We start from the raw sequence: 27,313 nt of genomic DNA on the forward strand, positions 1-27,313 counted from the left end.
TAAGACTTTTATTGGATGATTATATATTGTGCTGGAGATAAGCTGCAATGCACTGAATCGAAGAGCTTCACAGGGTAATTGAATCTATTCCTGTGAAACTCTTTTAAGACATTTCCTTTTTTTAAGTCAAAGTTGTTGTTGCTTCTGTACCTTCGTTTGCAGCCTCTCTTTCTCTGTGTTTTGCATCCGCTTTATCCAGGTAAGAAAAGCTTGGTCTCATCTGGAGAATACCGTGTAAAGGGGTAACGTGCAGCTCACCTGTCGGGAAAGCAAAGGTACTTACATAAGTCATCCGCTGCCTCGAAAAGGTAAGTTTTACTTTAGCACTTCTCTGATTTATATACTACAGAGCTGTAATACACAAGTGGTAAAATTGGTCATTCACATCATGGCTGTTTACGGGATGCAATTAGCTTCTCCATTTCACCCACTAAATCTACAGTCAATTCATTTTATAGTGTATTCTGTGAAGAGCTTTGAGAGGTCTCAGTGACGTGATAAGCCACTATAAAAAATGCAAGGATCATTATTAATATTGGCTAACATATTCGCCTATAAATACACATTACATTTACCCCCACCCCCAACTTGAAAGGTGCCATATCAAATGTAAGAAGTATTCATTATTAAATCACCTTTCCTGTAAACAGCAACAGCGTAGCGGGAAGTGTTGGTTGCAGCCTGGATGGATGAGAAGCTTTGTTTGTCCATGAGTTTACTAATGATTAGAAAAGAACAATGTAAATAGTAATAAACCCTGAGCTTTCACGACAAAACATATACACGCTAACACAGTATCAGACTAAAACTAAAAAGAGACTCCAAATATGGAACATTTTTGGCCAATCTTCATCTTTTTCTCCTCCCTAAAGAGCACCGTAGCTTGGCTGGAGATACAGTCCAACAAATGCCCTCTCTAGTAATGCCCTCTCTCAGCAAAGCGGCTTTGTGTCAAGTATTATCCATGGCTGTGAGTGTCGGCAGCCTACTTGACCCAAGAAGCATCACATCTGAGCCCAATCCTGTCTTCACTTTACAGTTGGGTGGTGGTGTGGGCAGGGAGGGGGTGGGGAAGGGTTAATGGACAGAGATCAGAAATAGAAAGACTGTCCAATTTCTCCTCTTAATCCAAGGCTCTAGGGCCAATGGTAACCTCAACTGCAACCCTGCGACTCAGAACAAACTGGGAATTCAAACATGTAATCTTCTGTTCTATATGGCTACTGCTGCACCACTCCTTTAGCCACGAGGCCATTACAGGAGCTCCAATATAAATGTAATGTCCTAAACCAAATACACAGAGCAATATGAAGCCCTCTTGCTGCCCGATGTTACTTACGATGCATAGGTACTTCCAGAGTCATCGGTGGAGGTGCCATCTACATTGAGCGCAATCTGCTCCCCTTTGCTTCTGCAGTAATTGGGACTAAGTGTATCAATAGCAATCTCGAGCTCAACCTGCAAAGGAAAACCAGTTATAACAGCTTCTCTAGTGTTGTCCTCTCTGTAACCCAATACAAGTAGGTAATAGACATGATTAAACAAAATATACAGTTAATTCACTTTACAGTATATTCTGTGAAGCGCTTTGAGACATCTCGAAGACGTGATAAGGCACTATATCAAATATAAGAATTATTATTATGATGATAGGAGTGTGACTTTATCTAAATAAAAATAGCTGTATTGATAAGAGATAAAAATGTGAGCTATCAGAGGTTATGGTATGTTGGGGGCGTTGTACAGTTACTCCACCTGTCTGAGAATCAGATCCAAGAATTGTATTTTCTGGCCCTAACATTTCACTATGACTGGGACAACTTGAAGACTAAACAAGGAACTGGCCATCAAGTCCCTTTCCTTCTAACAGGTCACACCAGGATTGAGGGAGTCACATTTCTGGGTAACAATTACAGAAAGAGCAAACTCTTCGCATTTGGCCTTAAACTCTTTGGAGATAACTTAGCAAAACTCCTGGATATCAGACATTATTCAACTCGACTGCCTGCATTTTAAAGATGACATTCCCACACCCCCAATGGGACCAGTGTCTGTGTACTATTTAATCCAATTCTAAGATAGGACATTGGTGTTTTACTAAAAAGCATTCACTGACATTAACTATGACATTCCAATGCCTTTTTGAGGGGGAAGATGATCAAAGATACTGTAAATGAACTACAATCAAATGCCTTTAGGACTGCTTAATGACAACTTCAGAGTGATGAGAGACTTTAATGAAAGGTCAACAATCATGCGCAAACCTGCTGCTTCTTTACCTTAGTCACCTATTGTATTCCAACACTTTATTGAAGTTACTCCGATTATGGTACTTGTTTAGAAAGGACACGGTCAGGTTCAGAGAGTAAAATAATCAAGAGGACGGAGGTAGGAAAAGGCATCTTTAATACACATACGAGTCTTACTTTCTGTTGCTTTGGTTTTATTCTTGTTGCTAAGTGGGTGACGTCATCATATGTCATCGTGGCTGGACGCACGGGATACTGAGAGTGGAGAGGAAGGAAGAATCAACACCTTTATTCAACAACAATTTGCATTTATATAGTGCCCTTCATGCCGGAATGCATCCCAGAGTGTTTAACAGTGGCGGAGCATGACTCTGAGCCAGCGGGAGGGGGAGGTGACCGTAGGCACGATCGAATAGGAAGGTTTTCAGGCATGAACTGAAAATGGGGGAGGAAGGGGCAAGGCGGGGCACAGTGGCTGAAAGTGCAGCCACCAATGGTAGAATGGAGGGCACAGGGTATATGCAGAGCCAATCCAGGGTAAAGAGCTGTGTGTCAGACATTTAAAATGCACGCAAGTGAATGGATGGAGAATGGAGAGTACTTACCTGGAATAGGTATAATTTCTCTGCTAGACTTTTTGCCAGGTACACCTCAATCTTAGAAAAAAAGACATGGTTAGGATTATAATACATCCCATCAACACATTCAGTGAGTCTCGACTAGTCAGGCACAATTTCCCTTTCCCTCCTGGCGACACTTGAACTATCTGTACCCAAAATGGGCTGCCACCTGCTCCCTCCCCAGGACAGCTACCTACCTCTTCTATGATTGGGTCATCCTCTTCACTTGCCATGCTGAAATGACAGAACGATGAGGGGGCTCGCTGGTCTCAGGACTCCTCACAACCTAAAATATCAAAAACATTTCAATTCAGTGGATATCTCCTCCGCACCCTACCAACTAAAAAAAAACAATCCTTGCATTTGACCTTGTGCCTTATCACGTCAAAATACACCGTAAAGTGAATTGTCTGTGCATTTTGTGAGGGAAACGGGGTAGCCAATTGCATATCATGGATTGTTTTTCCAAATCTTTTTTAGGAGAAAGGGATTATTACTCCTGGAAAGCAATCCGCCAATCGACTAACAACCGGGTTCCTATTTACTGATGAGTAAGGTAACTTCCTAATGTTTCACCCTGTCTGGGAATCAAACCCAAGTACTCTCGCTTGCGAGGCGAGTAAGCTAACCACTATGCTACAGGACTCCACTCAGAGATCTCAAAACATTCATGGATCTAAACCCAAATGTGAATAAAATATGAAAATTTAATTCACAGGACATGCCAGAGGTAGATGCAGGATGCCTCCCAAAACTCTGAAACGCTGACAAGATGGGGCATGAGCTATATATAGTAAAGATTACTGAAAATCCAGTAATGGTTAGCTCGCAAGAGGTAAGACAAATGGACAATAAAACACTTTGTCATGCAAAATAGGCCACCACAATGGTTTGTAAACTATTTAAGGATACTAACTTTCACACCCTCCCTCCCACGTCACAAGCGGTAAAAGCATCACCATGTGCTGAGGAAGTTGATTCAGACAGGCAGAAGTAGAGGTATTATAAGTGGCCTCAACATCTTGGGGATGGGAAAGGAAGAGAAGAAAAATCAACTAGGCTTCCTACTCCTGACCACAGTTCAGTGACTCTTGACCAAAAATGCATGTACACAGACAACCGAGATCAATTATCACACTAGTGATAGTCTTCACGTCAACTACCATTGTGGAACACTCTTGGTGGGGCAATTCACATGAGAAGAATGGTAATGTTTTGTTGAGTCAGGGAACACCTGACAAACCGTATCTTAGCACCCGCAGATGGGGAACAGGGAACACTCTTATTTTTAGGAGAAATCTTCCTGGAGATACTCTCACCAGGATCATCTTCAGGATGAAGTGTTGCATCAGCCACACTGCACTGGATGATTCACCTATATTTCCTCAAGATGGCTCCTAGATTCCCAGCCCCGTCTGGAGGAGTCGTACCAAATGAGCAACATAATCAGATACAACAAACTCATCTCCGTGATATTGCAAAATCAGTTACACTAACTGTATTCAGAGACCTCCAACACATCAAAGGAAATCAAGTATCGAATATTCCTCCATTCCCACATTTCTAGTGTTAAAAAATGCAAACGCCCATACATGCACATCATTTTTAGTCGCTCCCCATGATTTGCCCCAACCAATAGGCAGCACAGAAATCACTGTCTTTCGTCTAGTACATTTTCAATTAAAGATCTCTCTATGATCGTCCAATATTGCATCTCAAGCACATATTAATTCAGCTATTTTATGAAGGAGTTACTTTTATTGAATCCATTCCATGCATCCGCTACTCGTGGACAGGCAGAATTTGGTTGGTCCTGTTTAAGTATCTTCCTATGCCTCTAGTTTTGGTCTTACTGTGCAAATTAAGAAGCTGAATGGTATGGCTGAGTGTAGTTAAATGGTATTCAAAACTCCGCCGCCCGCATTCTCACCAGCATTAAATTTCGCACGTCCATTACCCCAATCCTCGCCGAGCTCCATTGGCTCCCTGTTACAGAGTGGATCCGTTTCAATATCCTCACTCTTGTATTTAAATCCTTTCGCGCTCTGGCGATCTCCCCATCTCTCCAACCTGCTCTCTCTCCCTAAACCACCACCTGCCGCCTCCGCTCAACTGGCTCCGACTTCCTCCTCGTCCTCCGGACCCTCCGCCCCGCCATCGACGGCCGTGAAGGTGTATTTCTGGTCCTAACCCCCAGAATCACTGCAAACCACAATCTTGGCTGTACAACTTGTTGACAACTTCTTGTGGTTCCCCATTGCCCAGTCCCGTCTACAGAAAAGGTGATGCCATTTGGATCGACTTCAATGGGAGTTTTTCCTCCCACTCTCCACCCCCCCCATCGAGTTTGAGGGGGTAACTGGACTGGGGGTGGGGGGGGTAACTGGACTGGGGGTGGGGGTAACTGGACTGGGGGTGGGGGGGGTAACTGGACTGGGGGTGGGGGGGGTAACTGGACTGGGGGTGGGGGGGGGTAACTGGACTGGGGGTGGGTGGGGGTAACTGGACTGGGGTGGGGGGGGGGTAACTGGACTGGGGGGGGGTGGGGGGGGTAACTGGACTGGGGATGGGGTGGGGGGGGGGTAACTGGACTGGGGGTGGGGTGGGGAGGGGGTAACTGGACTGGGGAGGGGGGGGGTGGGGAGGGGGAAACCGGGGGGGGGGGGGGGGGGGGGGGGTGGGGAGGGGGTAACTGGACTGGGGGTGGGGTGGGGGGGGGTAACTGGACTGGGGGTGGGGTGGGGAGGGGGTAACTGGACTGGGGTGGGTGGGGAGGGGTAACTGGACTGGGGGTGGGGTGGGGAGGGGGTAACTGGACTGGGGAGGGGGAAACCGGACTGGGGGTGGGGGGGGGGGACTGGGGGGGGGGGGTAACTGGACTGGGGGTGGGGTGGGGGTAACTGGACTGGGGTGGGGGGGGGTAACTGGACTGGGGGTGGGGGGGGGGGGGGGGGGGTAACTGGGCTGGGGTGGGGGGGGGGGGGTAACTGGACTTGGGGGGGGGGGGGGGGGGTAACTGGACTGGGGGTGGGGTGGGGGTAACTGGACTGGGGGTGGGGAGGGGTAACTGGACGGGGGGGGGGGGGTAACTGGACTGGGGGTGGGGTGGGGGGGCTTTTCGCTGTGGCGGCTGAACTCACCCGTCGGAGCTTCTGGGACCAGGCGCCGGGCTTCGCTGCGCTGCTGACCCCTTGCACCGGGGGGGATGGTGGGGGGGGGGGGGGGGGGGCAGCCTCTCATAGGGGCCTCCTCCTCCTCCTCCTCCTGCTGCTGCTGCTGCTGCTGCGGCGGCGGCGGACCGGCCGATGAACTCGCTCCTGGTTACAAGCCCCGGAGAGGGGAGCGGAGGGCGGAGGGGGAGAGACGAACACCGCGGGGGTCAGTGATTCAGCAAAGCTCCGCGCGGGGTTTAAAAGCCCCACTGTTAACCGGCCCCGGACTCCAGTACCGCTGCGCCCCGTCTCCCCCCCCACTCCTCACCCCTCACCCCTCTCCTCGCCTCACGTCGCCGTCGCCGTCGTCGCCGCCATCACCATTCCTCGTCCACACGTACCTGCCGGCACCGACACTCAGGCTGCAGCCATGGAAGCGACACGTGGGGCCTACTCATGCCCACAACCCCCCCCCTCCGGCCTCGCCACAGCGCCCCCTGTACAGGAGGAGCGCACCCTACAGCGCCCCCTGTCCAACGGGGGGAGCGCCCTTCCCTAACCACCACCACCACCCGCTACAGCGCCCCCTGTCCAAGGAGGAGCGGCCCTGCACCGCCCCCATGTGTCCAGCGAAGGGGTTCGTGAAGGCTCTTCAGAGGGACTTGTCCTGCAGGGGGGGGGGGGGGGGGGCTGCGTGGATCCGACTCCCTCCACCCCCCCCCCCACCCACCCCCACTCTCACTCAACCCCACCGACTGCCAAGCGCAACGCGCAACGTCTGCTGCGCTGCGGCACCGTTGCGCGTTGGCGCAGGGCGGCGTCTCGAGAGCGCTGAGCGGCGGTTGAGCCCCGACGCCGAGCCAAGGGGGGGGTGGGGGGAGGTCACCGTAAGCACGGACCAAGAGGAAGGTCCCCCCCCCCCAGTCGTGCTCTTCGCTCGCTTTGCTTCGCGGCCCTTCACGCACCACGGAGAAAGCTTAGCGAAGCGGGCGGGTGGGTGTCTGAGCCCCCTCCAGCCCGGGCCGTCTGGCGCCTACGTCGACTGCCCTCCAATTTTTTAAGGGGCGACTGCTTCCCACTGCACCGAGAATAGGTCATTGACTTCTTGGCTGTTGGGGGGGGGGGGGGGGGGGGATATTGGCTGCTCTATTTGCCTGCAAATACAGTCACTACACTTTATGTGTCACTTTGTGTGCCAGCCCAGCTCACTGGATGCGCTCTCAACTCTGCATCAGATGGTTGGGATCAAGCCCCAGGATTATTATTATATTATTATTATTATGTCAGGACTTGGATCTCATACCGTCTAAGATGACACTCCAAACACCATTGTTTTGAAAAAAAATGCAGGACAGAAATAAACCAGACACTGAAATGAAAAACAAAAACTTTATTTTTGCCAAGCATTACAATGCGACTCCCTCCCCCTGATCTCTTAATATATTGCTCGAATGCTTTCAAATTCTCAGCTGCTGCAAGTCAAAGGGCTTTGCATTGGGACACGGTTATTTGTTTTTCAGGGTTACATCGCAATCACAACACTGACGTAAAATGAAGATCATCATAGCGTCTGGCATGAAAGGGGCACTATATCATACAAAGTATTTGGCAAAGTGTTTTGCTTGCACGATGGGGAAATATAATGGGAAGAGTGTTGGGACCATGGAAAGGCCACAGAGTAGATTCACAGAAACAAGCTAAAAGGCTTTAATAAAATCTCTAGGCTATATTTACAGGAGCAGAAAAGGTTGAGGGGATCCTACAGAAAAGTTTCTGATAAGGTAAGAGAGGTAAAATAGAGAAACCTCTATCATTCCCACTGGTGGGTGAATCGCTAACAAGGTAACATCAATTCCAGACTACTACCAGAAGCGTAAAGCAAGATGTAAGAAGACTATTCTCCCCCTCACAAACATCTTACATTTGTATAGCACCTTTCATGCAGAGTAGAGTTTTGGAGTGCTTTACATAGCATGTGGAACACATTATCGCAAGTAGCTTTTGAAGTAACATTGAAGTAACTTGATTGTAAGGAAAAAAAAGCAAATGGGATCAGAGTGAATCACTCCAGTGGGGAGGTACCATGTTAAAGGATGAGGAGCCAAATAGGCTCTTTCAGGGGATTCCATGATGATTTACACACTATGCTGCAATAAATCGTAGTAGCATGACTGAGGCATTGGATTTAGGCTCCAGTCATTTCGATGTCGTGGGTTCGAATCCCACCGCTACCAGTAATTGTTCGCACAATATATAATTTGGGACACAACATGTCATGCGACTGCCAGGATGGTGGAAAGTGAACTGGATGGACCATGGTCTTTCGTCTAGCAAATTCTTACGTTCTTATATAAATCATTGCCGTGCATTTGTAAATAGACAAGAAAGGTTTTCCCAAATACTTTTTGCATAATGATAGTTCCCTTTCAACTTGTAACTGCCCCCCTCCCACTTTTTAAAGCACATTAGTTTGTAAACACAGTTGAAACATACATGCTTGTAGCACCATGACCTCCTTCCTCCATGCAGCAGATCGGTGCGCAATCATCATATGGTTTTAACACAAACGCTTGATAATTATAATTTTAAAAAAATTTGTTTTGCTTTTGCAAAATAAACCGAGCAAACGTCTCATGTCACACACAATATTTCAAAAGTACACTAAAATTCGTACAGTTATCTGTGATAACAGCACTAGAGATAGCCAGTGCATGTTAACCCAGAACGGCTTACAATATTATTCGCAATCTCTGTGAAGGTAAAAATGCATTTAAAAAATCCTGAACATTCTGCATGGACACAAAAGGATACAGCCTGGGCGCCCAAGTTATTTAGTAAATGGTAACTTTCTGGCTAAAAGAAACTTTTGGTTTGCCGGTGGGGTCTGAGTGGCTTGGAGTTTCATTCCTCCATCATTCCCCAGGCTTCCTCTGCTCTCTCATAGTACTGAGTAGCCAGTCTTCCCTTCATGGCCTCCATCGCTGCTTCCGCTGCTTCCGTGAAGAGATCTCCTGAACACAACAAGACAAAGTTAATGGGCAGGATCTTCACTCAGCACTTCACTTCAGTTCAAAGCAGTAAGTGCTTGTTGAGTTAATCAATCCCTATCACAGGAGCTACAATTGGTTTGAGTGTTCTCTTAGATTTTTTTGTGTGGGGGAACAGACGGAGTTCCATCCTGACCCTTATCCAGGATGCATGACCCATGCTGGAAAGGTACAAGCCCTCAAACAAGGCAAGAACAGAATCAGGTTCAGCTTTGATATAGTCATCCAGCTGGATGGAACTCACAGTGCAGTCGCACACAAGTAAAATTATTTCTTTAAACTGGACAAATGCAAATTAAGATTATTAAGCCAGTTTACCCCAGGACCTCGCTTAACAGGCCAGTCTTCGTGCGTGAACCTTAACAGTTAAGGTTGGTGGGATACAACAACAGCAAGATTCCATTTATAGAGCGCCTTTCATGTCGGGAGGACGTCCCAAGGCGCTGACTACAAGGGTGCACCGCAGCCAACCTTGAACCTATTCTCATTGTTCTAACTCACATTCCTTCCAGCAGAGGTGAGTGACTGGTGGCCATGAGCTTCAGCCCTGGCTGACTTTCCTTTCCTAATGCAGGGAGATATTGAGACTAACTCTAGTCCTGCCCCAATCGAGAAGCTTCTTCAACTTACCAGATCTCTGTGGGTCTGGCTCCACACTAAAACCTCCCATCATGTACATTTCTGCTTCTCGGGCAAGCAGATGATATTTTGGTTCATCGCCTGTCCCGTCATATTCTCCGCCCTCGTCGTAATCCGTCATGTTCAGAGCAGCATTGTACCAATGCAGAGCTTCTTTCCAGTCCTGGGTCCTGCACGGCCAAGAAAAGCGAAAGGAGACAATTTTAAAGTTAGATAGGAAAACCCAGAGTTGAACAAAGAGCAAACTTGGAACCGGTGAACAGCTTCCATTTAACAATCAGCTGGAGGCTGACTGGCCTCAAATATCCACAGCACAGCGAGAGTCAGTGCCTTCAGGAGAGGAGGGGAGAATGGAATACACACCTGTCAGGCCCTAGATACAAGCCAGTATCAAAGGCCCTCGCGACTAAAATCATGGAAGGTCGATCTCCCGCTTCTGCCGCTATTACTAAGCTGTCAAAACCTTTCTTCCTGTTGTTCTCTGTATCCTGTTGATAAAGGCAGAAAAAATTATCACCAAAGGCCGATCAACATCTGTAATTTCCCTACTCGGTGTCCATCACTTGGAGGCAAGACTTGCAGATGTTCGTTTATGTGAAAAACGCTATGTACGTTGTCTGTAAGGGAAGAGCCACACATACCTCTGCAGTGACGTCGGGCAGGATGTGATGAGGTAACTGAAGATAAGTGAGACCAAGGGCAACGATTGCTTCCAGCTCCCCGCATAGGGCAGCGTGTTCGAGATGGAAGAGACCAGACTCGCGATCCCACTCTTCCTCCTTGTTGCAGAAGCGACCGGCTTCGTGATAACGTACCATAGCCAGGTGGACCTGCAAGGAATGTGAATTACAACCAGCTCCCCAGTCATCTAAAAACATCACATCTCTTACTACAAGAAGCCGATCCATTTCGGCATTTAAAAGGGAATGGATAAACGTGCAAGAAAAAATATTAAAAGGCATGGGGAAAAGCAGGGGAATAGGATTAGAGTCAATAGCTCTAATGGGGAAGCTGGCATTGCTCCAGATGGCCTCTTCATGGCCTGTAAACAATCTATGGTGCTATGATTATGTTGTGATCTGTCTGTACTGCTGGAAGCAAAATGATTGAAAGTGGGAAGTCTGATTAATACTTCCCGCATTGGGACTGGGAAGGGGCTGAGAAGTGGCAATGCATCTAAATGCTTCAACGAGCTCTCATACAAGCTCTTCACAGCATTTCTGGCATCATCCATTGAGTGGCTATAGACAGCCTCTCCGAGGATTCTAGAGCTATGTTGGAGATACTGTGAGTCTTTTCAATGTGAATTGCTCCTACATATATTTGCAGAATAATTTAGCAACGTATGTTAAAGAGATACTATGGCAAACAGTACAGATCCGTGACTTAATCCTTAGGCTAGTAAGATACTCATCACCTCAGAATTACCTTGCCCAGTATAGACTTTCCTATCTTCTTCTCCTGGCTAATGGCATTAAGTCTTTGTACCTCGACGGCCACACATGAAGGTCGGTGCATGTGAGCCCTGGAACTATGATAGTAATTCCATTTATCTTCACAAAGTAAATCCTAAATGGCAGAAAGTCACAGTGTAAATACATGTTTTAGAATTTTTCTCTAAATGCAAACTCAACTGAGTGGCACTAGAATAAGCAAAGCATTTGCTTGTTCATTCGGCAATTTTAGGAAACGATTCCTCGCTTTTGATTTTGATCATTGCAAGATTCATATATGCAAATGGAAGTCCACTGTCAAATTCTAATTAAAAACTGCTCGGACCAGTTTGCTGCATCAGTGACATTAAAATGACATCCAAACTGAAGAGGCGCTTTGGTTAATATCAGAGCACACAATCAACAGGCTGACATATGCTGAGCTTGAAGAAAGATGTGATCTTATAGTGCATTATTTCTGCATCTTATTTTCACCCGGGCCTGCAAACTTCAACCAATGCACATAAGCAAAAATGCAAGGAACAAGCAACCATGCATGATCACCAGCTGCGTCTGAGGGTTTTGTCTGTGGTCGATTAAAGGTTTGTGCACACTTGGACTCGCTTTACTCTGATTGGGAACAAAAGGGTGAGGAAAGAGAGCATGTGGTAAGCAACAGAAGGCTGAACTCAGTAGAAGGAGGAAAACCTTTGAGCATCAAAAGAGATGGGACTTGAAATAAAACAATTATCCACATACCTGGTGAATACTGTCCTCATCAGACTCAAATGATCTTCTGTTATGCAAATTCATCTAAACAGAAATAAAAATTAAGACACTGTTATACAAACTGGCACACAAACCAGACGATTACATTACCTTTGGTTATAGGCATCATGGTGAATTCTGGCAAACAATTATTTGAACAATTTACCCCTTCTCTTAAGAAGCTGTAACATTTTATACTAAAGCAATGGAAAAAGGTGCTACTTTCTGGGTTCACGACAGCTGCTGTTTTAACTGGGCCTTCGTAGTATTGAATTTCCTCAGCTAATCTCAGTAAGAGACTCAGTCTAAAGCCCTGAATTTGAAACATCAGTTTAAAGGTACCAAGTGAAGGAGAACATGATGGTGGATGATGCTCATTACCCTGTCCAGATGGTCCACTTCTGACTCACTCCTCTTCTCACTCGAGCATCCGCTGTCACAACCATTTTCAGATGCCTGGTGGCAGAAAATGAGGTGGATTTACAAACAGCTACATGTTAAACACTAGTGAGAGACGTGACTAAAGACTAGTGATATTTGTGAGCTGTCCTGTGACTGTTAAAGAGTGAGATTTACCTTTAAATGGTTGCCATAGACCTGAGTAGCTCTGACACATCTAGTTATCACAGATTTGGCTGCAGCAGTGGTAGAAACACAAAACAGCTGATTGCACAGGTAGAGTTGCTTAAAAGCCACACCTATCTTTCTGGTTGTTTTGGGGAATAACTGTACTACGGCCAGAAACTGACATCTCAGCACTGCCAGAGGCTCTGAAGATGGCAAAAGAATGACTGGTGCCTTCATTGGTAATTTCCCACTTAAGGAAGTTTTAGTTAGACTGCTATTTTGGAGGAACACACATGTGCAGGTCATTACGTCTCTATAAATACATGTACTGCCATATAAATCAAGTCTAGGTCATGAGCTTTGCACTGGAGGTCAGATCCAATTTTTAAAAAATTGGGATTCTAACAGAACGCAGTTTCAGAAAGTTTCATCAAGTTCGAGGGAACACTCATTAAATTGTGATAATTGTTACACAAAACAAATTCACTTTACAGTGTTAAACTATGTAAAATGCCCTCAATATTACAATATGAAAAAACTGAAAATCTCACCCTTCTCTCATTCGGTGAATCATCTCCCAGATTATCAAATTGATTAAACATCGTCCATCCTGACAGAAAAAGGAGAAAAAGCGATACAGGTCATTTAAAGATGAACCTAACAAAATGAATAGGAAACAAAAACAGAAGTTGCTAGGAACACTCAGCAGGAGTGTTGAATGAATAGGACACTATTTCTAACTCAGTATGATTTGGGGATACTAAAACCTTGAAAATCCCTTGTTCCTCTTCATTACTGAATGATCATACTTGAATTTGATATAGCGCTTTTCACATCAGGAGGATGTCCCAAAGCACTACAAAGGATTTTACTGTAAAATATAGTGATGATGTAGCCAATTTTGTACACAGCATTGTCCCACAAATGGCAATCAGTGAATGACCAATTTTGTTTGAGGATTGTTGGCCAGGACATCAGGAGAAATTTCCTTCTCTGTACGAATAATGTCGTGGGATCTCGAATGTCCACCTGAAAAGTCAAACAGGCTTCGGTTTAACATCTCAGCTGAAGATGCTTTTCACCTTCAACAATTCAGTGCTTCCCAACACTGTATTGGAATCTCAGCGTAGACTGTGAATTCAGTCTCAAAGTGGGCTTGACAACACAATCTTCTACTTCAGAAGTGTCAGTGATAGCATCTGAGCCAGGCTGACACCTAAAGCATTAGTTCCAAAACAGTTTTAGACTCAGCTCTAAATAGAAGACATTTCCACCTTATGGAGATGCAGAACTACCAACGGCCTGTACCACCTACATTTATTCCCTCAGGAAAGAAAGAACATTTTTGTGGTCAAGATATGTCAAAGTGCTGCACAAGCTGTGAAGTGCATTGATATTGTCTGGAAGCAAACAGGACAACTGTTTGAGCATAACAAGGAAAAACAGGTTATCTGGGGGAATTGTTGGCCAGGAGATGTCTTGCCATTTATACTTGAGGCATTATACATACAATTACACACAGTATATTATAAACCCCATTTACTAGTTGAATTTAGGAAAGGATTTACCCATTGGAGATTTCCCCAAGAAATCTTCCTTGAAGCTCAAAGATAATGGGGAGCAAGGCAGAGAGTCAAATATGCTGTCACTCATGCATTCATCAGCAGAGGTTTCGGAAAGTCGTTTCAGAAGGGGCGGTCTGGAACCGGAGGTGGTTCTCACTCTGGAGCTGCCGCACACTTCCTCGGTGCCACGGAGAACAGTTTTTGCTGTTTTCTGATCAAAAGGAGAAAAAGCTTTGTTAAAAGGCAAATTGTTCAGGGTTAAAGAAACTGCAGCACAGAAGGCCATTTGCCTAAAGAGCCTTAAAAATCTACTGCAGTTCTAAATTGCAATTCAAATTCTCAGCTGTACCCCCACAACTTTTCATATTATTTCATTTCAAATGCCTTTTAAATATTATTATAGTTTGAGTCTCAATGGTCACTTGTGGCAAACCAATCTATCTTCCAATGGAGTGCATTCTCAACCCCCCCCTTATCTCTTTCAGTGACTCCTTCATTCATACAATATAATGAGCAGAGGAAAGTCTGGAGGCACACTTTATTGACCAAGTTGCCCATTGCTTATAAAAATATTCCTTGAATTTGATATAACCGCCTTATTATGCCTCAAAGCATTTCACAGATTTTAATGTGGAGGATATCTGTAGGCAAAAGTCTTATTACAACAAATTACCAAATTTGTATAGTGACTGTAATGTTAGTATTATTTCTTATTTGGTGTCGATAACGTTGTGTGTCTCAAAATGTTTCACAAGTAATTGTTGTCAGCTGTAGTGACTGTGTATTTTGCAGGCAAATGTAGCATCCAATATGCACACACCAGACATGGAATGAACAATCAATTTATCTGTGGGATTGCTGGCCAAGACCAGGAGAAACTTCCTTGTGTTTTCGAATAGGATCATGGGATCTTTAATATCCACTTGAACACATTTTTGGAATATGTCTCAATGGGAGAACCAAACAATCTCTGCCACCTGATTACACAATACAGACAGTTTTCCTGCACGGCTCATCTTGTGTACGGATGGCACTGACCAGCAGATTCTGTGCGTGTTCTAGGGCTGACTTTTCCTTTGTGGCCAGATCAAAGTGCATGAGTCCCATCTTCTCACAGATGGTGTTACAGGCGTGAGAATGAAAAAACAGAGCCATTCCTCGAACACCTGCAGGCAAAAACGTAGGATCAGCATCGACTTTTGATAAGCCTCAATGGAAGTTCAGGGCAACCCTTTTGTAACACAGTGGTCTGAGTCCATAAGACTTCATGTTAAAATGCAGCATGACAAAACTGTTGCCACTGACATCCTGCACGTTACACCCATGTGCAGGACGTGATGTCAATGGCGACCTAATGATTTAGCACAGGAAGCCATCTAACCAGTGAGTCTAGGGCAGCAGAAGCATAATAAAGGAAACGGCTGTTCAGTGCCTATTGTTCAGGACTGGCCAGTTATAATCAAATAATGTTTACAGAAAGGCTATATAGTCTTTTGTATCTGACCTAGAGCAAGCTCCCCCACTGGAAATATCTAGTCCCACCCGCTTGCTAGATATTTCCAGTCCCACCCCTTCAATATATCTTTATTCATCAGAAATGGACATTACCCAGGTTGCCATCTCCAAAGTCAGTGCCACTGAATGTGTGGATTTGGGGGTCTGTGTACAAGTCTCCCACACCTTGGATGTCAACAACAATCAGCTGATGTGCAGAGCGTTCAAAGGTGAAGTGACTAAATGCCTGTAAAGTATATAGTAAAGGACAGGATGAGGTGCAGTTCATGGGATCGGATATTTTCTGAATATTTACACTTAGGGAGAAACAAAACACCATCCTGTTAACACCTGCACACGAAAACATAGGATCAGAATTAACGATTGATGAGACAAAACAGAAAGTCTAAATTCCACGTACACCAGCTCCAGACAGAAACGATATGCTGTCACTGTCAGATACAAATGACATATGGATGGCATTAATAGAGCAGTAGGTCCAAGTGTACTAACTATCTCCTGCCTTGGCCACAAACTCAGAACAATCTACTCCTGCTGACCAGGATCTTGTCCAAGTGTATTATGTGAGTTGTGATAATCATAATCAAGCATGTGTCTTATACACCAACATATGTAAACTGTATAAACATAAATTTACAGTGGGAATTACAAATGCACTTTGTTATGTATTAACAAATAATTCAAATATTTGTTTGTTAATTATACAATGAAGGGCACCAGTAATTCCCTCTGCAAACATGCATTAACATACGGTTTACATATAGTGCATAACACACATGGCACACAATATGCAGTTCATTTTTAGTTATGCTTTACATATAGGGTATAAAATATACATGCATTTACAAATGCCATTCAATACACAGCCTTCGTATAATAGATCTCTACTTCTCTTATTTAGCTGGGACCAAGTCAGGATAGCTACCGTCCTCATCACCAGTATCAGATATAACCCAACTGGTTATCTGTGCCACGATTCTGCTCCTTGCTGACAATTGGCCAACGGTCTGGGCTGTGGGTGATGTCTCACCTGCGGGGTTAAGCGGAAGTTTTCATCTCTTACGAAGCCTGAATTTGAGTTGTATTTGATGTATTTCCCCTCTATGTAATGCTCCAAGTGATAAAGAGGCTTTCCTGGTCGGTCTCTCATCTCCAGAATACACATCTGCATGATGTCAACCTGCCATTCAAAACAAACAAACAGTTAAGCAAAAAAGGCAGCGACAGCAATCATTTTCCTTAAAATATTTTTAAAAAGACCAACGAGGTTCCCATATGGCAATGTGACAAGGAACAAGGAATTTCAATACCTGTGAGACTGTCCTCCCGCCAGAAGTTAAAGAAGTGGAGAGGAGGGGAGCAGCTGTTTGACTCAATTGCTTCATTTGACATTTGCATGATAATTGGCGGCAATGGGAATCTATTATGTGGCTGGCAACAGGTTACACTCGGCGCTAATAAACCCTAGTATGCTGTTACCTGTTTTGGTGGCTTGTGCCTGTTGTACTCTTCCCCCCAAAGCTTTGCTTCCATCTGAAGTCGCACGTCTTCAAAATACACATCCCGTTCCACAGCCTCAATGTAACGCTTTGCAACGTAATTAGAGGCAGATTTCCAGTGCTGATGGCGGGTAAAGTTGGAAGGTTTTTTCCTGTTAAGATAAAAAATATAAAGTAAATAAAAAGCTGCATCTTTAGTACAAGAAGTGCTGAACTCGTCAGCAATCCCTCTGTGGTGGTTTGAATTCATAAGGTTAATGTGCTCTCTTGTTTAAATAAAAATCAATATCTGAACCAAAAAGAAATTTTCAAACGCGGCTGACGCCAATTCAGTGATAATCAGTAATAGCACAGATTTGAAGTGAAGAGTCTTACTTTGTAGTTACGTGAAAGATGTTAGATAGTAAATCAGAGCACAAACCACTGCTGCATCACTTCTTGTCATCACTGGTGTTTTGTTTCATGTGCTTGTGTTTTGTTGTGCTGTGTGTTTGTATTGTGTTGTGTGTTTATTATAAGTGGTGTTTTGTGCATATACATGTATAATGTAAGAGTTGTGTGTTTTGTGTGATTCTTTGTGATTTGTATGTGGTACGCCCTGTGTAGCGCTCTGAGACATTACCCTACATGAAGGGCGCTGTATGAATACAAGCTGTTGTTGTTGTGTATGTGTGTTTTGTGCTGAGCATGCATTTTATGTTGTGTTTGCGTGAAGTGAAAATGCACAATATCTTTCTCCTTCCTGCAATTTTCATGGTTACACAAGCAAAGCAGCATTGAGAGACTCTGTACACAACCGTCTGTTAAAAATGATTTGAAAGTATCTCAGTTTCCAGACAAGCAAATACAGTAAAGTACGGAGCAAACACTCTGAAACAGTTTTAGCGTTCTCAGAAACTGTTCTCGGAGGAGTCATTGTACCGCACACGCTCAACATTCGCTGTGTGTGGGAAACGTGTAGTTATGCGTCACTAGCAGTCGGCTAAAAATAAAAAGTCATTTTTAGAAAGGCCCTAATTTAGCTGAAATGTCCTCTCCTAGTACTGCAAAGGTTCAGTGTTTCAGGGAGAGTTCATCCCATCTGCTCACAGGGCAGTCATTGCAGACAGACTGCCAGATAGGAAATAAATCTTCGCTCTGGCCACATTGCAAAACACTTACAACAAAATCAGCACAAATAAAACTGTAACTATTGGGTAGAACAACTCACATCACAAAGAAATGACAGCATTTGGTTATGGTCCTTACACAGGTTTAATCTCCCTCTTTTTTCCCCAAACATACTGTCTGCAATACCCTTGTGGATAAAGGCATCACTGGATCATATAGACTGGATGCTCTAGGTTCAAATACCACAAGTCTGTGATGAGTCTCAACTGTAGCAATATTTGGGGCACTACAATTGACATCAGTGCCCCTGGGTTTGGGAGGGAAAAACACAGCCAGTGTTCCTACTTCTGATCGAATGACGCCAGCCTGTGTGAATAGGATCAGACTTGAGTGCAATACTTGCCACAGTCCAATAGGGGCTCAATGGACAGTCCAACTTGTATGTTGGGTGATGTAGGTCAGGGTGGTGTGCAATAACTTGTACAGTCAAATAGTCTGCCGACACTCACTGTCTAATCTCACACCTGAAAGGCACTTATGGTGAAGTACTAAAGACTGGCCACAGGTAGTCTTTTTAGAAAAAGGGGGTAAGAAATGGTCCCAAAAATATTTTAATATATACAGAAGCAACTAAATAAAACTTACGTTCGATAACATTCCCTCATTGCGCCACGGCCAAAGGGCTACAGATATAAAGAAGAGACAGTATTATTTCATATGTTGGTGTGGGTAGCATCTCGGAACGCTAAACAGTGGTGGAGCTTGATGCTGAGTCCGGGAGGGGAGATGACAGTAGGCACAGTCAAAGAGGACATTACAATTGACCTCAATGCCCCTTGTTTAGGGAGGGTAATCCTTTCCCGTCTAAAACCAGGCTTGGGGACCCCAAAATGTAATTTTACAAAGTTGTGCTAATGACTCTTAAACTGAAATGGGGAGGGAACAAACACTTACAGCAATCATTAATTTACCTGATTTGCCATTTTGACAAAGACGTTATCTTCCACCCATTTTCCTGAAATGGCATTGTACCTGGTAACCCAAACACAGACAAGGGAAGGTGAGATTGTTTTGGTTCTGAATAGTTTTTCTTCATTGTGTTTCTTTTGCACTTTGGAGTCCAACGTACAATTATGTATCTTGCTTGATACAGGACGTTGGGGCAGAGGTGATAAGGTTATTAGTACCATTCCACAGGAGGCAGGTTTTAAAGCGGATAAGCCTTGGAATCTCTGACAGGACTCTTTCCTTTCAGGAGCTTATTTATACAAATCTCCCTTGAAAGTTAGGGAAAAGTCAGCACAAAACATTTAGCTGTGATTCAGAAAAGTGTTGATTTGTAATCCAATTAAAGCACAAGTCACAAACTGTACCCAGGAAAACAAGAGAGCTCTTTCAGACAGATTCCAGTGATGTGCCAGCAACGATAGGCTTACCGATTTGACTGGGCTGGAAGGAAACCAAATTCAATAAAAGATGCGGAACACTTTGTGCTGTTATGTCTATGAGACCCACCAACTCAATTCAAACGTGTTATTATCTGGGCACTGGATCCCTGAGCGCCAAGGTTAATAATGCGGGGCGGGGGGGGGGGGGAGCTCCTCTTCATGCCTCTCGACTTGTTCACAACCTGTGCAGCAATGGGATGTTGACCAAGCTGAGTTTCAATGCCATTTCCTCATTTTTTGAAGCAAGAGGCAAGGGCATTCCTGTAGAACCGGGTAAATCCAATACAACAATCCAAATTCAATGGAACAACTAAAAGGGTAATCCTATGTGTTCAAAGTAAATCATCTCTATGGATAAAGTAAAGCTATGGGTTCTAACCCCCCTCTTCAGATGGAACGTGTCCATTCCAGTTAACACAATAGAGGCTTATTATGTAGGACAACATAGACATGTGGATTGAAACTGCTGAGGAACAGACCTGTGACGAGTCGCAGGCTCAGCCTCGATTTCCTCCAGATGGAACTTTGCCCAAGGATCAGGCATTTGTTTCGCTTTTTCAATTGCATGTTTCCAAGCATCCTGTAAGAAAAAGAGCAAAAGGCTCACTCTCCTTATCAAAGTGATGGAGTCAGTGATGGGTTTAATTACGCAACGATTATTCGAGACTCTAAAATATCCTGAATGAGCTACTATGGGCATTTAGCGTAGAAGGATACAGCACAGAAATGAGCCAATCAGTCCATCAAGTCTGTGTTTACTAGCCCTGCTTATTCTCCATAGCCATATGTTGCGTTTTCTTTAAGTATCTACCCTCTTAAAATAATTGATGAACTCTGCTTCAACAATGGATTGGCAGAGAATTCCACATTCCAACAGCCTTCTGTATAAATAAATGTTTTTTAACTTCCCCTTTAATTGCCTTTGGCCTGTTTATTTCTTGTTCTCGGTCTGCTGCGATGTGACCAGTGTACATAGATTATGTAGATTTGACCCTAAGTTTATATTAAAAGGAAAAGAAAGTGTTCATTGTTGTTTTAACAACATTAAGCTCCTTAATACCTTGACTAATCCACGATTTAAAAAAAACACATGTTCAAACATAGACTTGAAAAATGAATTAGAGGTCAGACTCTGCCTCCAGCAAGCGGCAGGGGCTGAAATCCGTTGAGTTCAGTAGGTTTTTGCTGCATCATGTTCATGCGCTGAACATTCAGGTAAATATCTAAGCTTGGCGCAACATTCACATCCAAATACCAAGCAAAAAGTACACAGCAACAACAAACTAGTCAGCTAAAACCAGCTGCAAAGCTCTTTCTGTACGTGCAGCCTGACATTTCATTTGGTTTGCAAAATACACTGCAATAAATTAAACGTTTGCTCGCCATAAACAGATAGTTATCAATTCCGTCTGGGTCTGCATGTTCTCATGTGGAGTTTAGACCCAATGTACAAATGCTGTTGAAATGCATTCTGTACTTGACTGACACACTGCAATATTATTAATGTGTTTATTCTCTAAAACTAATTAACTTTGCAATGTATACTAACCAGCTGGTCAATAACCAGATTTGGAGATAATGACTTGAGATATTGCCATTCCAAAAATGATTAATGCTGTAGTGACTAAACAGATTTGAAATAGTCTATAAACAATGAGATACTGGATCATATTTAGCTCTATCAAATTAAGTCACTCATATGAAAATGCACTGTGAAGTCATTGTTTTTTCTATTCAGTTTTTCTCCACACCCCTTCTCTCCTGAAGCTGTCACCTCCCTTTGCACACACAATGGAGAGGAGGTAACTCATCTACAGGAGTGGACATTATTCATGTATGAGCTAAACAGTGAGTGTAAGCAGGTTTATTTGGGAAAACACTGGAATTGTGCAGTTAAAATCATGAAAGTAAAATTTCTGATCAGCATTAAACACAGCACCTTTGGTGTTATTGACCTCTAATGGGATTTCCCATTATATTTGTGCAAAAGTGCTGAACAGAATTACACTAGTGTTGTCTGAAACTTATCTGTAAAGAAAAATACCAGTCAACATAGATCATTGGAGAACAGTGGAAGAAATTAAACCGTCCCCTAAAAGAAGATTAGAAATACAAGCTGAAAATGTTAGGAAGTCAGGAAAATACAAGAAAAAATTAAAAATGGTGGGAATTTGCCACCAGTCAGCATCTAAAAGATAGAAAACGATTCAGAGACTAAAGATTCCATCACTGGTTGTCTTCATGTGATTCCGAGACTTTTCTGACTGTTAAGGAGATGAACGGCCTGGTTATGCCATGAGTATGCAATGTCCTGTGCACTGGAAAATGTGAAGGGAAACATATGGCCCCACTACAGGCAAAAACACTAAATAGAAGATGACCACACCAGAGCACTGCATCTCTGCATTGTCAGAATCACATGCTATTAGCCAATTCCCAATACTGCCCCAGTTTAATCCTTCAATGTAGACCTGCTAATTCTGTAGGTAAATACCAAGACATATGACAACCCTACCACAATCTGTAGTAGAGCAATATAAGAGATCACAGTTCAGTGTTATTGGGCCAGATAGCTTGCATTGTGAGTAATATGCATCATAATTTAAGTCAGATGTTTTTTTTTACAATGCATCCTGATATCCCTTGTGCTTATCCTATTTGCCACATCATATTTTATTTACTTTGTTCCAGCAACAGCATTCAAAAAGGCAATTGGATCCATACTTGATGAAAAGATAATATTAAAGGGTACGGGATTCGATCTTGCTGTGGAAGCTAGTGCCAGCACACGTGATGGGCCAAATAACTTCTGGAGTTGGCGTAAACTCCAGGCCTTGAATTTCCACCATTATCCCTACCATATCAGAATAACTCCACAGCTGTACTGATAAATAAATTAGGTTTTTATCAGTGTACCACTAAGCAAACAGCCTTCAGCCCCAAATCTGATAAAACTGGCAGAACAGGCTTGATGGAATGAATACCCTCTCCTGTTCTGATGTTCCAAAGACAGAAACTTTTGAATAAAAAGTAACCACAGTATTTGTCCAGCAAAGACTACCGTACCCATTGGGGCTTTGGCTCTCAGCGCTGTGGTCACCTCTACAGATCAAGCCTGTCTCAGTCAGTTGAACCGCAGGCCTTCTCAGAAACCAGAAAATAATAATAATTCAATAAACATTGCCTTTGGTATAGCGTCTTATCATGTCATTGAAATGCCTCAAACCACTTCACAGAATATATTATAAACTGAATTGACAGTAGGTTTTGTGGGCAAAACGTGGCAGCCAATTGGGGACAGCAGTGTCCCATAAACAGTCATGGATTGAGTGGCCATGGATTATTACCCTGCCCCCCCCCCCCCCCCAAAAAAGTGATCCGTTAGTCGACTAACAACCAGGTTCCTACTTACTGCAAGGTAAACAGAGGCGTATGGAGTAAATAAATTTGCCTGAGGTTTCGCCCTTTCCACTTTCACTTTCCAACGCTCTTTTTCTAAATAAGAAGGATTTGTTGTAGCTCTTTCCTGCTGTAATTTAAACTGCGGTAGACTCTGAACTATTGGCATCATTCTTTACGTTCAACCCTTCTTCAGGTTGTTTACAAATCTATTCCAGTCAACTCCTCTTGCGACCTTTGACTTTTCTGCAAGGCAAGCACAAGATACTAAGGATAGATTTAAGCAAGGTAGAACATGTCTTGTGTGTATCTTGCCCGGCTCATCTCAAATACCAGTGTCAAGTGACTGTACATACGTTGTGCAATAGCTGCCTCAAAATCCTGCTTCTTCACTTCATGGAATTTTAAAAAAAGATAAAATCATTTCCAGTGAATCAATCGAGAACGCCTTAAAGCCCTTAAAAAAGTCTTAATGGGACTTGCGTCACAAGGGAGCTGAGAGGGTGGAGGGGAGAGGAGGCTGCTTTCAAATCTCACCTAAAGGGGTCGATCCTTAAGTGAGATTTGAAAGCAGAGAGGGGAAGGTAAGGAGGAAGGATTTCAGGAAAGAGCTCCAGAGGGACGGGGCAAAGTGACTGAAGTCTCCGACAATGGTGGATCACAGCAGATGAAGCAGGCAGTGGAACATTGGGAATGACTGGGAGTGGGGAGAGGCCACAGGAATTTGCAGAGATAGGATGACACATTTCAAAGCGAGAGGAAGGATGTTAAAGTTTATCCGCTGGGGGATAGGATGTTAGTGAAGTCAAGCGAAGATAGAAAAGAGTTTGAGCAGGGTAGAGCTCGGGAGGTTAGACAGTAGGGAATTTCAAAAGTTGAGCCTGTAAGTGCCAAAGGTGTGGATGAGCGTTTGGGCTAAACTTGGATAATAATAATAATAATAATAATAATAATCCTTGCATTTGATATAGCGCTTTTCACGTCAGGAGGACGTCCCAAAGCGCTTCACAGAACACACTGTAAAGTGAATTGACTGTATATTTGTGGGCGAACGCGGCGGCCAATTGCGCACAGCAATGTCCCACAAACAGTCGTAGATTGAAAATGACCAATTTAATTATTGTTTTTGGTTTTTTGGAGGGATTATTATTAGGCGTGTGGAGTAAGGAAACTTGCCCAAGGTTTGAAGGGATGAAGTAGTAGCAGTAATGTTGTGGAGTTGGATAGCAGTTCTGGTCAGATTAAACGTTTGAAGGAGAGTTGAGGGTTATACAAAATGCCAACAAGGCTCTGTGAGCTGCGAGGGCGATACAGTCACTGCCTGAGATGAGGATATGAATAAACAATAGGAATAAACAAGGGAAGGATGGTTTAGTTTCAGATTACATGGCAAGAGTAATTTCATATATAGGACCTACCCGACCTTGGTCAGTTAATGAGCCACAGTTAGCAGGTGTCTGGAGAGTCTGAAGAATATATGAAAGATAATTAAATGAGAGTTTGTAGTAATCATACAGTGGGAAAATGGGAAAGTCTTCTTGAACAAATGCATCGTCTCAGCAGTACAGGATTACATTCCACTCTGTCAAAAACACCTGGTGTCTTACTTAATTCTAGAATTACAATATTTGACTTTCATCATCTATATTTTTGGTCCCTGTTGCCCAGAGTAGAAAGATTACTCCAGTTTAAAAATAAATCAGCTGCACAAATTCAATTTCAGACACACTGCAAACTGACACTGAAATGTTTCACTGTCAAAGGATTAAGTTTCTCTCCATCGATTTAATACCGAGTGGTCAAATTACAGCACTTGTCTTTGTTGTGGAGGATTTCTGTAATTAATGTGTTAAATAATATCTCAAATTATATTTGCGATGTTTATATATTTGAGACATATGATCAATCTCATATGAGGGGAGTCAGTTATGACTAGCTTCGAAGAAGATCCTTGCTCAAGGAGGAGAAACAAAAGACTGCTTATAAACAACAAACTGTTTCCATTGCTGATCAGGTATGGTCTGTAGCTGGAGAGAGCTGTGTTGCATTTGTGTTTACAAAGGAACCATTTTGCAAAAGACAACAGGTGAAAGATTACCTAATCAACAGTATAAACGGAGATCGATTTGAAAGAGAAGGAAGAAAATGGAACTTGAAGTCGTGAACCATATTCCAGCTTCTAAAGAAGGAGGATCAAGACTACGATTTAAACATTACTAAACGTCCAATAACACCTGGATACTTTTGGGTGATATCGAACTGGAAACCGTACAACATTACTTGGCTACCTTTTTTAAGACTTATACTTGGATTCAAATGGGACATTAAATTGGACATTGCTCCTCTATCTCTCCCGCAGCATTTGGTCAACTTAAATCATTGTGAACTACAGTATACGTGGAGACGTAAGCATAATTGGATGTATTCTTTTAGTTACTTAAAACCATTATAATCTGAATTAATAAACCTTGATTTGTACAACATTTGTGTCAGTCCTTACTTCACCGCAGGGTCATGAAAATAAATGAACCCTTACAGTTGGTAATCAAATATATCATACAAGACAGATGCTGGTACTTTGTACCATATTACTTCTTTGAGCCGTCTCAAAGCGTCTCACAGAATATACTGCAAAGTGAATTGACTGTATTTTGTGGGTGAAACTCGGCAGTCAATTGTGCACAGCAGTGTCCCACAAACAGTCGTGGATTGAGTTACCAAATTATTATTGTTATTATTCATTTATTTATTTTGAAGGGATCCGTCAATCGACTAACAACCGGGTTCCTACTTACTGCTAGGTAAACTGAAAAATGTGGAGTAAGGAAACTTGCGTCCTGTCCGTAAATCAAACTCAGGCCCTCTCGCTTGTGAGATGAGTGCTATAACCAATATGCTAACGGATTCCTTTTGTTTTTATAATAAAAGGGTTAACAGGACCTTTGCCCAACGTGTCAAATCATGATTAGTTTATGGCCAGCAGTCCTTTCAAATATTTCTTGGCAGTCCAGTGGTACATTTGGCAAGCTGATCTTTGTTTACAAGTCTAACTCTGGAATGGAGAACACCATGTAAGGTTTCACAATCCTTGGGATGACACTTTTGGCATATGATGTATAAATATAACTTCTATCTACACAGAGGTTCACCTACTGAAAAAAATAGTGACCACACTTTATAGTAAATCCTTTGTAGCACTTTGAGATGTGCTCCTGACGTGAAAGACACTACAGCAAATGCAAGGATTATTATCATAAATTTCAAAGAATGTTAAGGGATTTGCCATATCAGTGTAGAGATGTTAGATCTGGTGAATATTTAGGAGCAAATCGGGATAGCCAAATCATTCCCTATTCTGAATTTTGCATTGTCCCAATTCCCCAAATATTAGCAACCATCATGAGACAAAGCACCCTAAGATTTTCAGAAGTCATTGGACTGTTTTGGAACAATTGCAAAGGTGCCATTAAACTGAATTAAGGCAAATCTCACACCAACCGTCACAACCGAGGCTAACCAAGTTACTTGCAGGCTGACCTGTGGCAGGGTTCAGATGTAAACACATCTAAGTAAATAGCAGTACCGATTTTTACAAATCTCAACCCTGGATATCGGGCTTTTCAAAGGGTGTGCTCTTTGACCTCGGCATTCTCACAGATCAATGTTTTCTTTACTTATCACGGTTATTGCTACAAATGCGGTCAATGTTAGTGCAGGCAAGAGACCGAAAAATAAACAGCGTATATTTCCACACAGCGGAAACAAATGGCTTACCTTAAAACTAAAGGAATGCTTTCCCGGGGAGCTGGATGATCCGTAGAGGTCATTCTTCATAAAATTCCGGTTGCATATTTTTCTGCCCTCACTCGGCTTGTTTTTGCTGACATCGTAATCTGTAATAGGGCAGATGAGGTACTGCTCCTCATCATCACTATCGTTTTCGAAGCCCCGCTTGGTCTCGCTCAATCCAACCCCTTCAATATTGAAGATCAATTCGTCCTCGGCCATTCTTTAGCAGCAGATGCTCTCAATCAGAGGGCTTTGCCTTGGAAATGAGGTTCACCTGGAAAGAGCATACAGGATTATTAACAAAGCCCAGTACTGGTTAGGTGGAGGTAATTTTAGACGAGCGTGGGAGATGAGGATGGGGAAACCTGCTACTGAATGAGGGAAAGAGCTGGCAGTTAAGTGCTGGAGGGGCCAAGTCAGCTGGTTAAAATCAAAGTGATGCTGAGAAGGGAACAGTGTTGTACATTTTTTTCAAACCGCCCATTGCAGACAATGGAGGGGCACAGCACATTG

At 43.4% G+C, this 27,313-nt stretch overlaps 2 protein-coding genes across 8 annotated transcripts in view; both read right to left on the reverse strand.

Moving 5' to 3' along the window:
- The window catches only part of polr3e (polymerase (RNA) III (DNA directed) polypeptide E), a 31,422-nt gene extending 24,915 nt beyond the window's left edge, over positions 1 to 6,507 (reverse strand). Inside the window, exons 1-7 of one of the 4 annotated variants that reach the window (XM_042341097.1) lie at positions 6,423 to 6,507; positions 3,067 to 3,155; positions 2,855 to 2,905; positions 2,427 to 2,504; positions 1,340 to 1,458; positions 636 to 718; positions 151 to 258 (exon numbers count right to left, since the gene is read on the reverse strand). In XM_042341097.1, coding sequence (XP_042197031.1) covers positions 151 to 258; positions 636 to 718; positions 1,340 to 1,458; positions 2,427 to 2,504; positions 2,855 to 2,905; positions 3,067 to 3,102 — 475 coding nt within the window. In that variant the 5' untranslated portion in view covers positions 3,103 to 3,155; positions 6,423 to 6,507. Of the gene's footprint in view, positions 1 to 150; positions 259 to 635; positions 719 to 1,339; positions 1,459 to 2,426; positions 2,505 to 2,854; positions 2,906 to 3,066; positions 3,156 to 3,785; positions 3,812 to 4,799; positions 4,924 to 6,009; positions 6,073 to 6,422 lie in introns of those variants that run through there. The other 3 variants (XM_042341096.1, XM_007893593.1, XM_007893594.2) reach the window with 3 other exon arrangements.
- Positions 6,508 to 7,396: 889 nt separating this feature from the next.
- eef2k (eukaryotic elongation factor 2 kinase) overlaps positions 7,397 to 27,313 on the reverse strand; it is a 33,011-nt gene continuing 13,094 nt past the window's right edge. For 2 of the 4 annotated variants that reach the window (XM_042340976.1, XM_007893588.2), the window contains exons 2-20: positions 26,786 to 27,074; positions 24,430 to 24,477; positions 20,092 to 20,192; positions 19,136 to 19,196; positions 18,810 to 18,847; positions 17,035 to 17,206; positions 16,586 to 16,735; positions 15,649 to 15,781; positions 15,079 to 15,206; positions 14,044 to 14,251; positions 13,027 to 13,085; positions 12,290 to 12,364; positions 11,900 to 11,953; positions 11,705 to 11,770; positions 11,136 to 11,276; positions 10,349 to 10,537; positions 10,071 to 10,195; positions 9,699 to 9,877; positions 7,397 to 9,032 (exon numbers count right to left, since the gene is read on the reverse strand). In XM_042340976.1, the coding sequence (XP_042196910.1) occupies positions 8,923 to 9,032; positions 9,699 to 9,877; positions 10,071 to 10,195; positions 10,349 to 10,537; positions 11,136 to 11,276; positions 11,705 to 11,770; positions 11,900 to 11,953; positions 12,290 to 12,364; positions 13,027 to 13,085; positions 14,044 to 14,251; positions 15,079 to 15,206; positions 15,649 to 15,781; positions 16,586 to 16,735; positions 17,035 to 17,206; positions 18,810 to 18,847; positions 19,136 to 19,196; positions 20,092 to 20,192; positions 24,430 to 24,477; positions 26,786 to 27,019 (2,271 nt within the window). In that variant the 5' untranslated portion in view covers positions 27,020 to 27,074 and the 3' untranslated portion in view covers positions 7,397 to 8,922. The remainder of the gene's footprint in view (positions 9,033 to 9,698; positions 9,878 to 10,070; positions 10,196 to 10,348; positions 10,538 to 11,135; positions 11,277 to 11,704; positions 11,771 to 11,899; positions 11,954 to 12,289; positions 12,365 to 13,026; positions 13,086 to 14,043; positions 14,252 to 15,078; positions 15,207 to 15,648; positions 15,782 to 16,585; positions 16,736 to 17,034; positions 17,207 to 18,809; positions 18,848 to 19,135; positions 19,197 to 20,091; positions 20,193 to 24,429; positions 24,478 to 26,785; positions 27,075 to 27,313) is intronic. The other 2 variants (XM_007893590.2, XM_007893591.2) reach the window with 2 other exon arrangements.

This window comes from Callorhinchus milii, unplaced genomic scaffold, assembly GCF_018977255.1.
Source record: "Callorhinchus milii isolate IMCB2004 unplaced genomic scaffold, IMCB_Cmil_1.0 Scaffold16, whole genome shotgun sequence".
NCBI lineage: Eukaryota > Metazoa > Chordata > Chondrichthyes > Chimaeriformes > Callorhinchidae > Callorhinchus > Callorhinchus milii.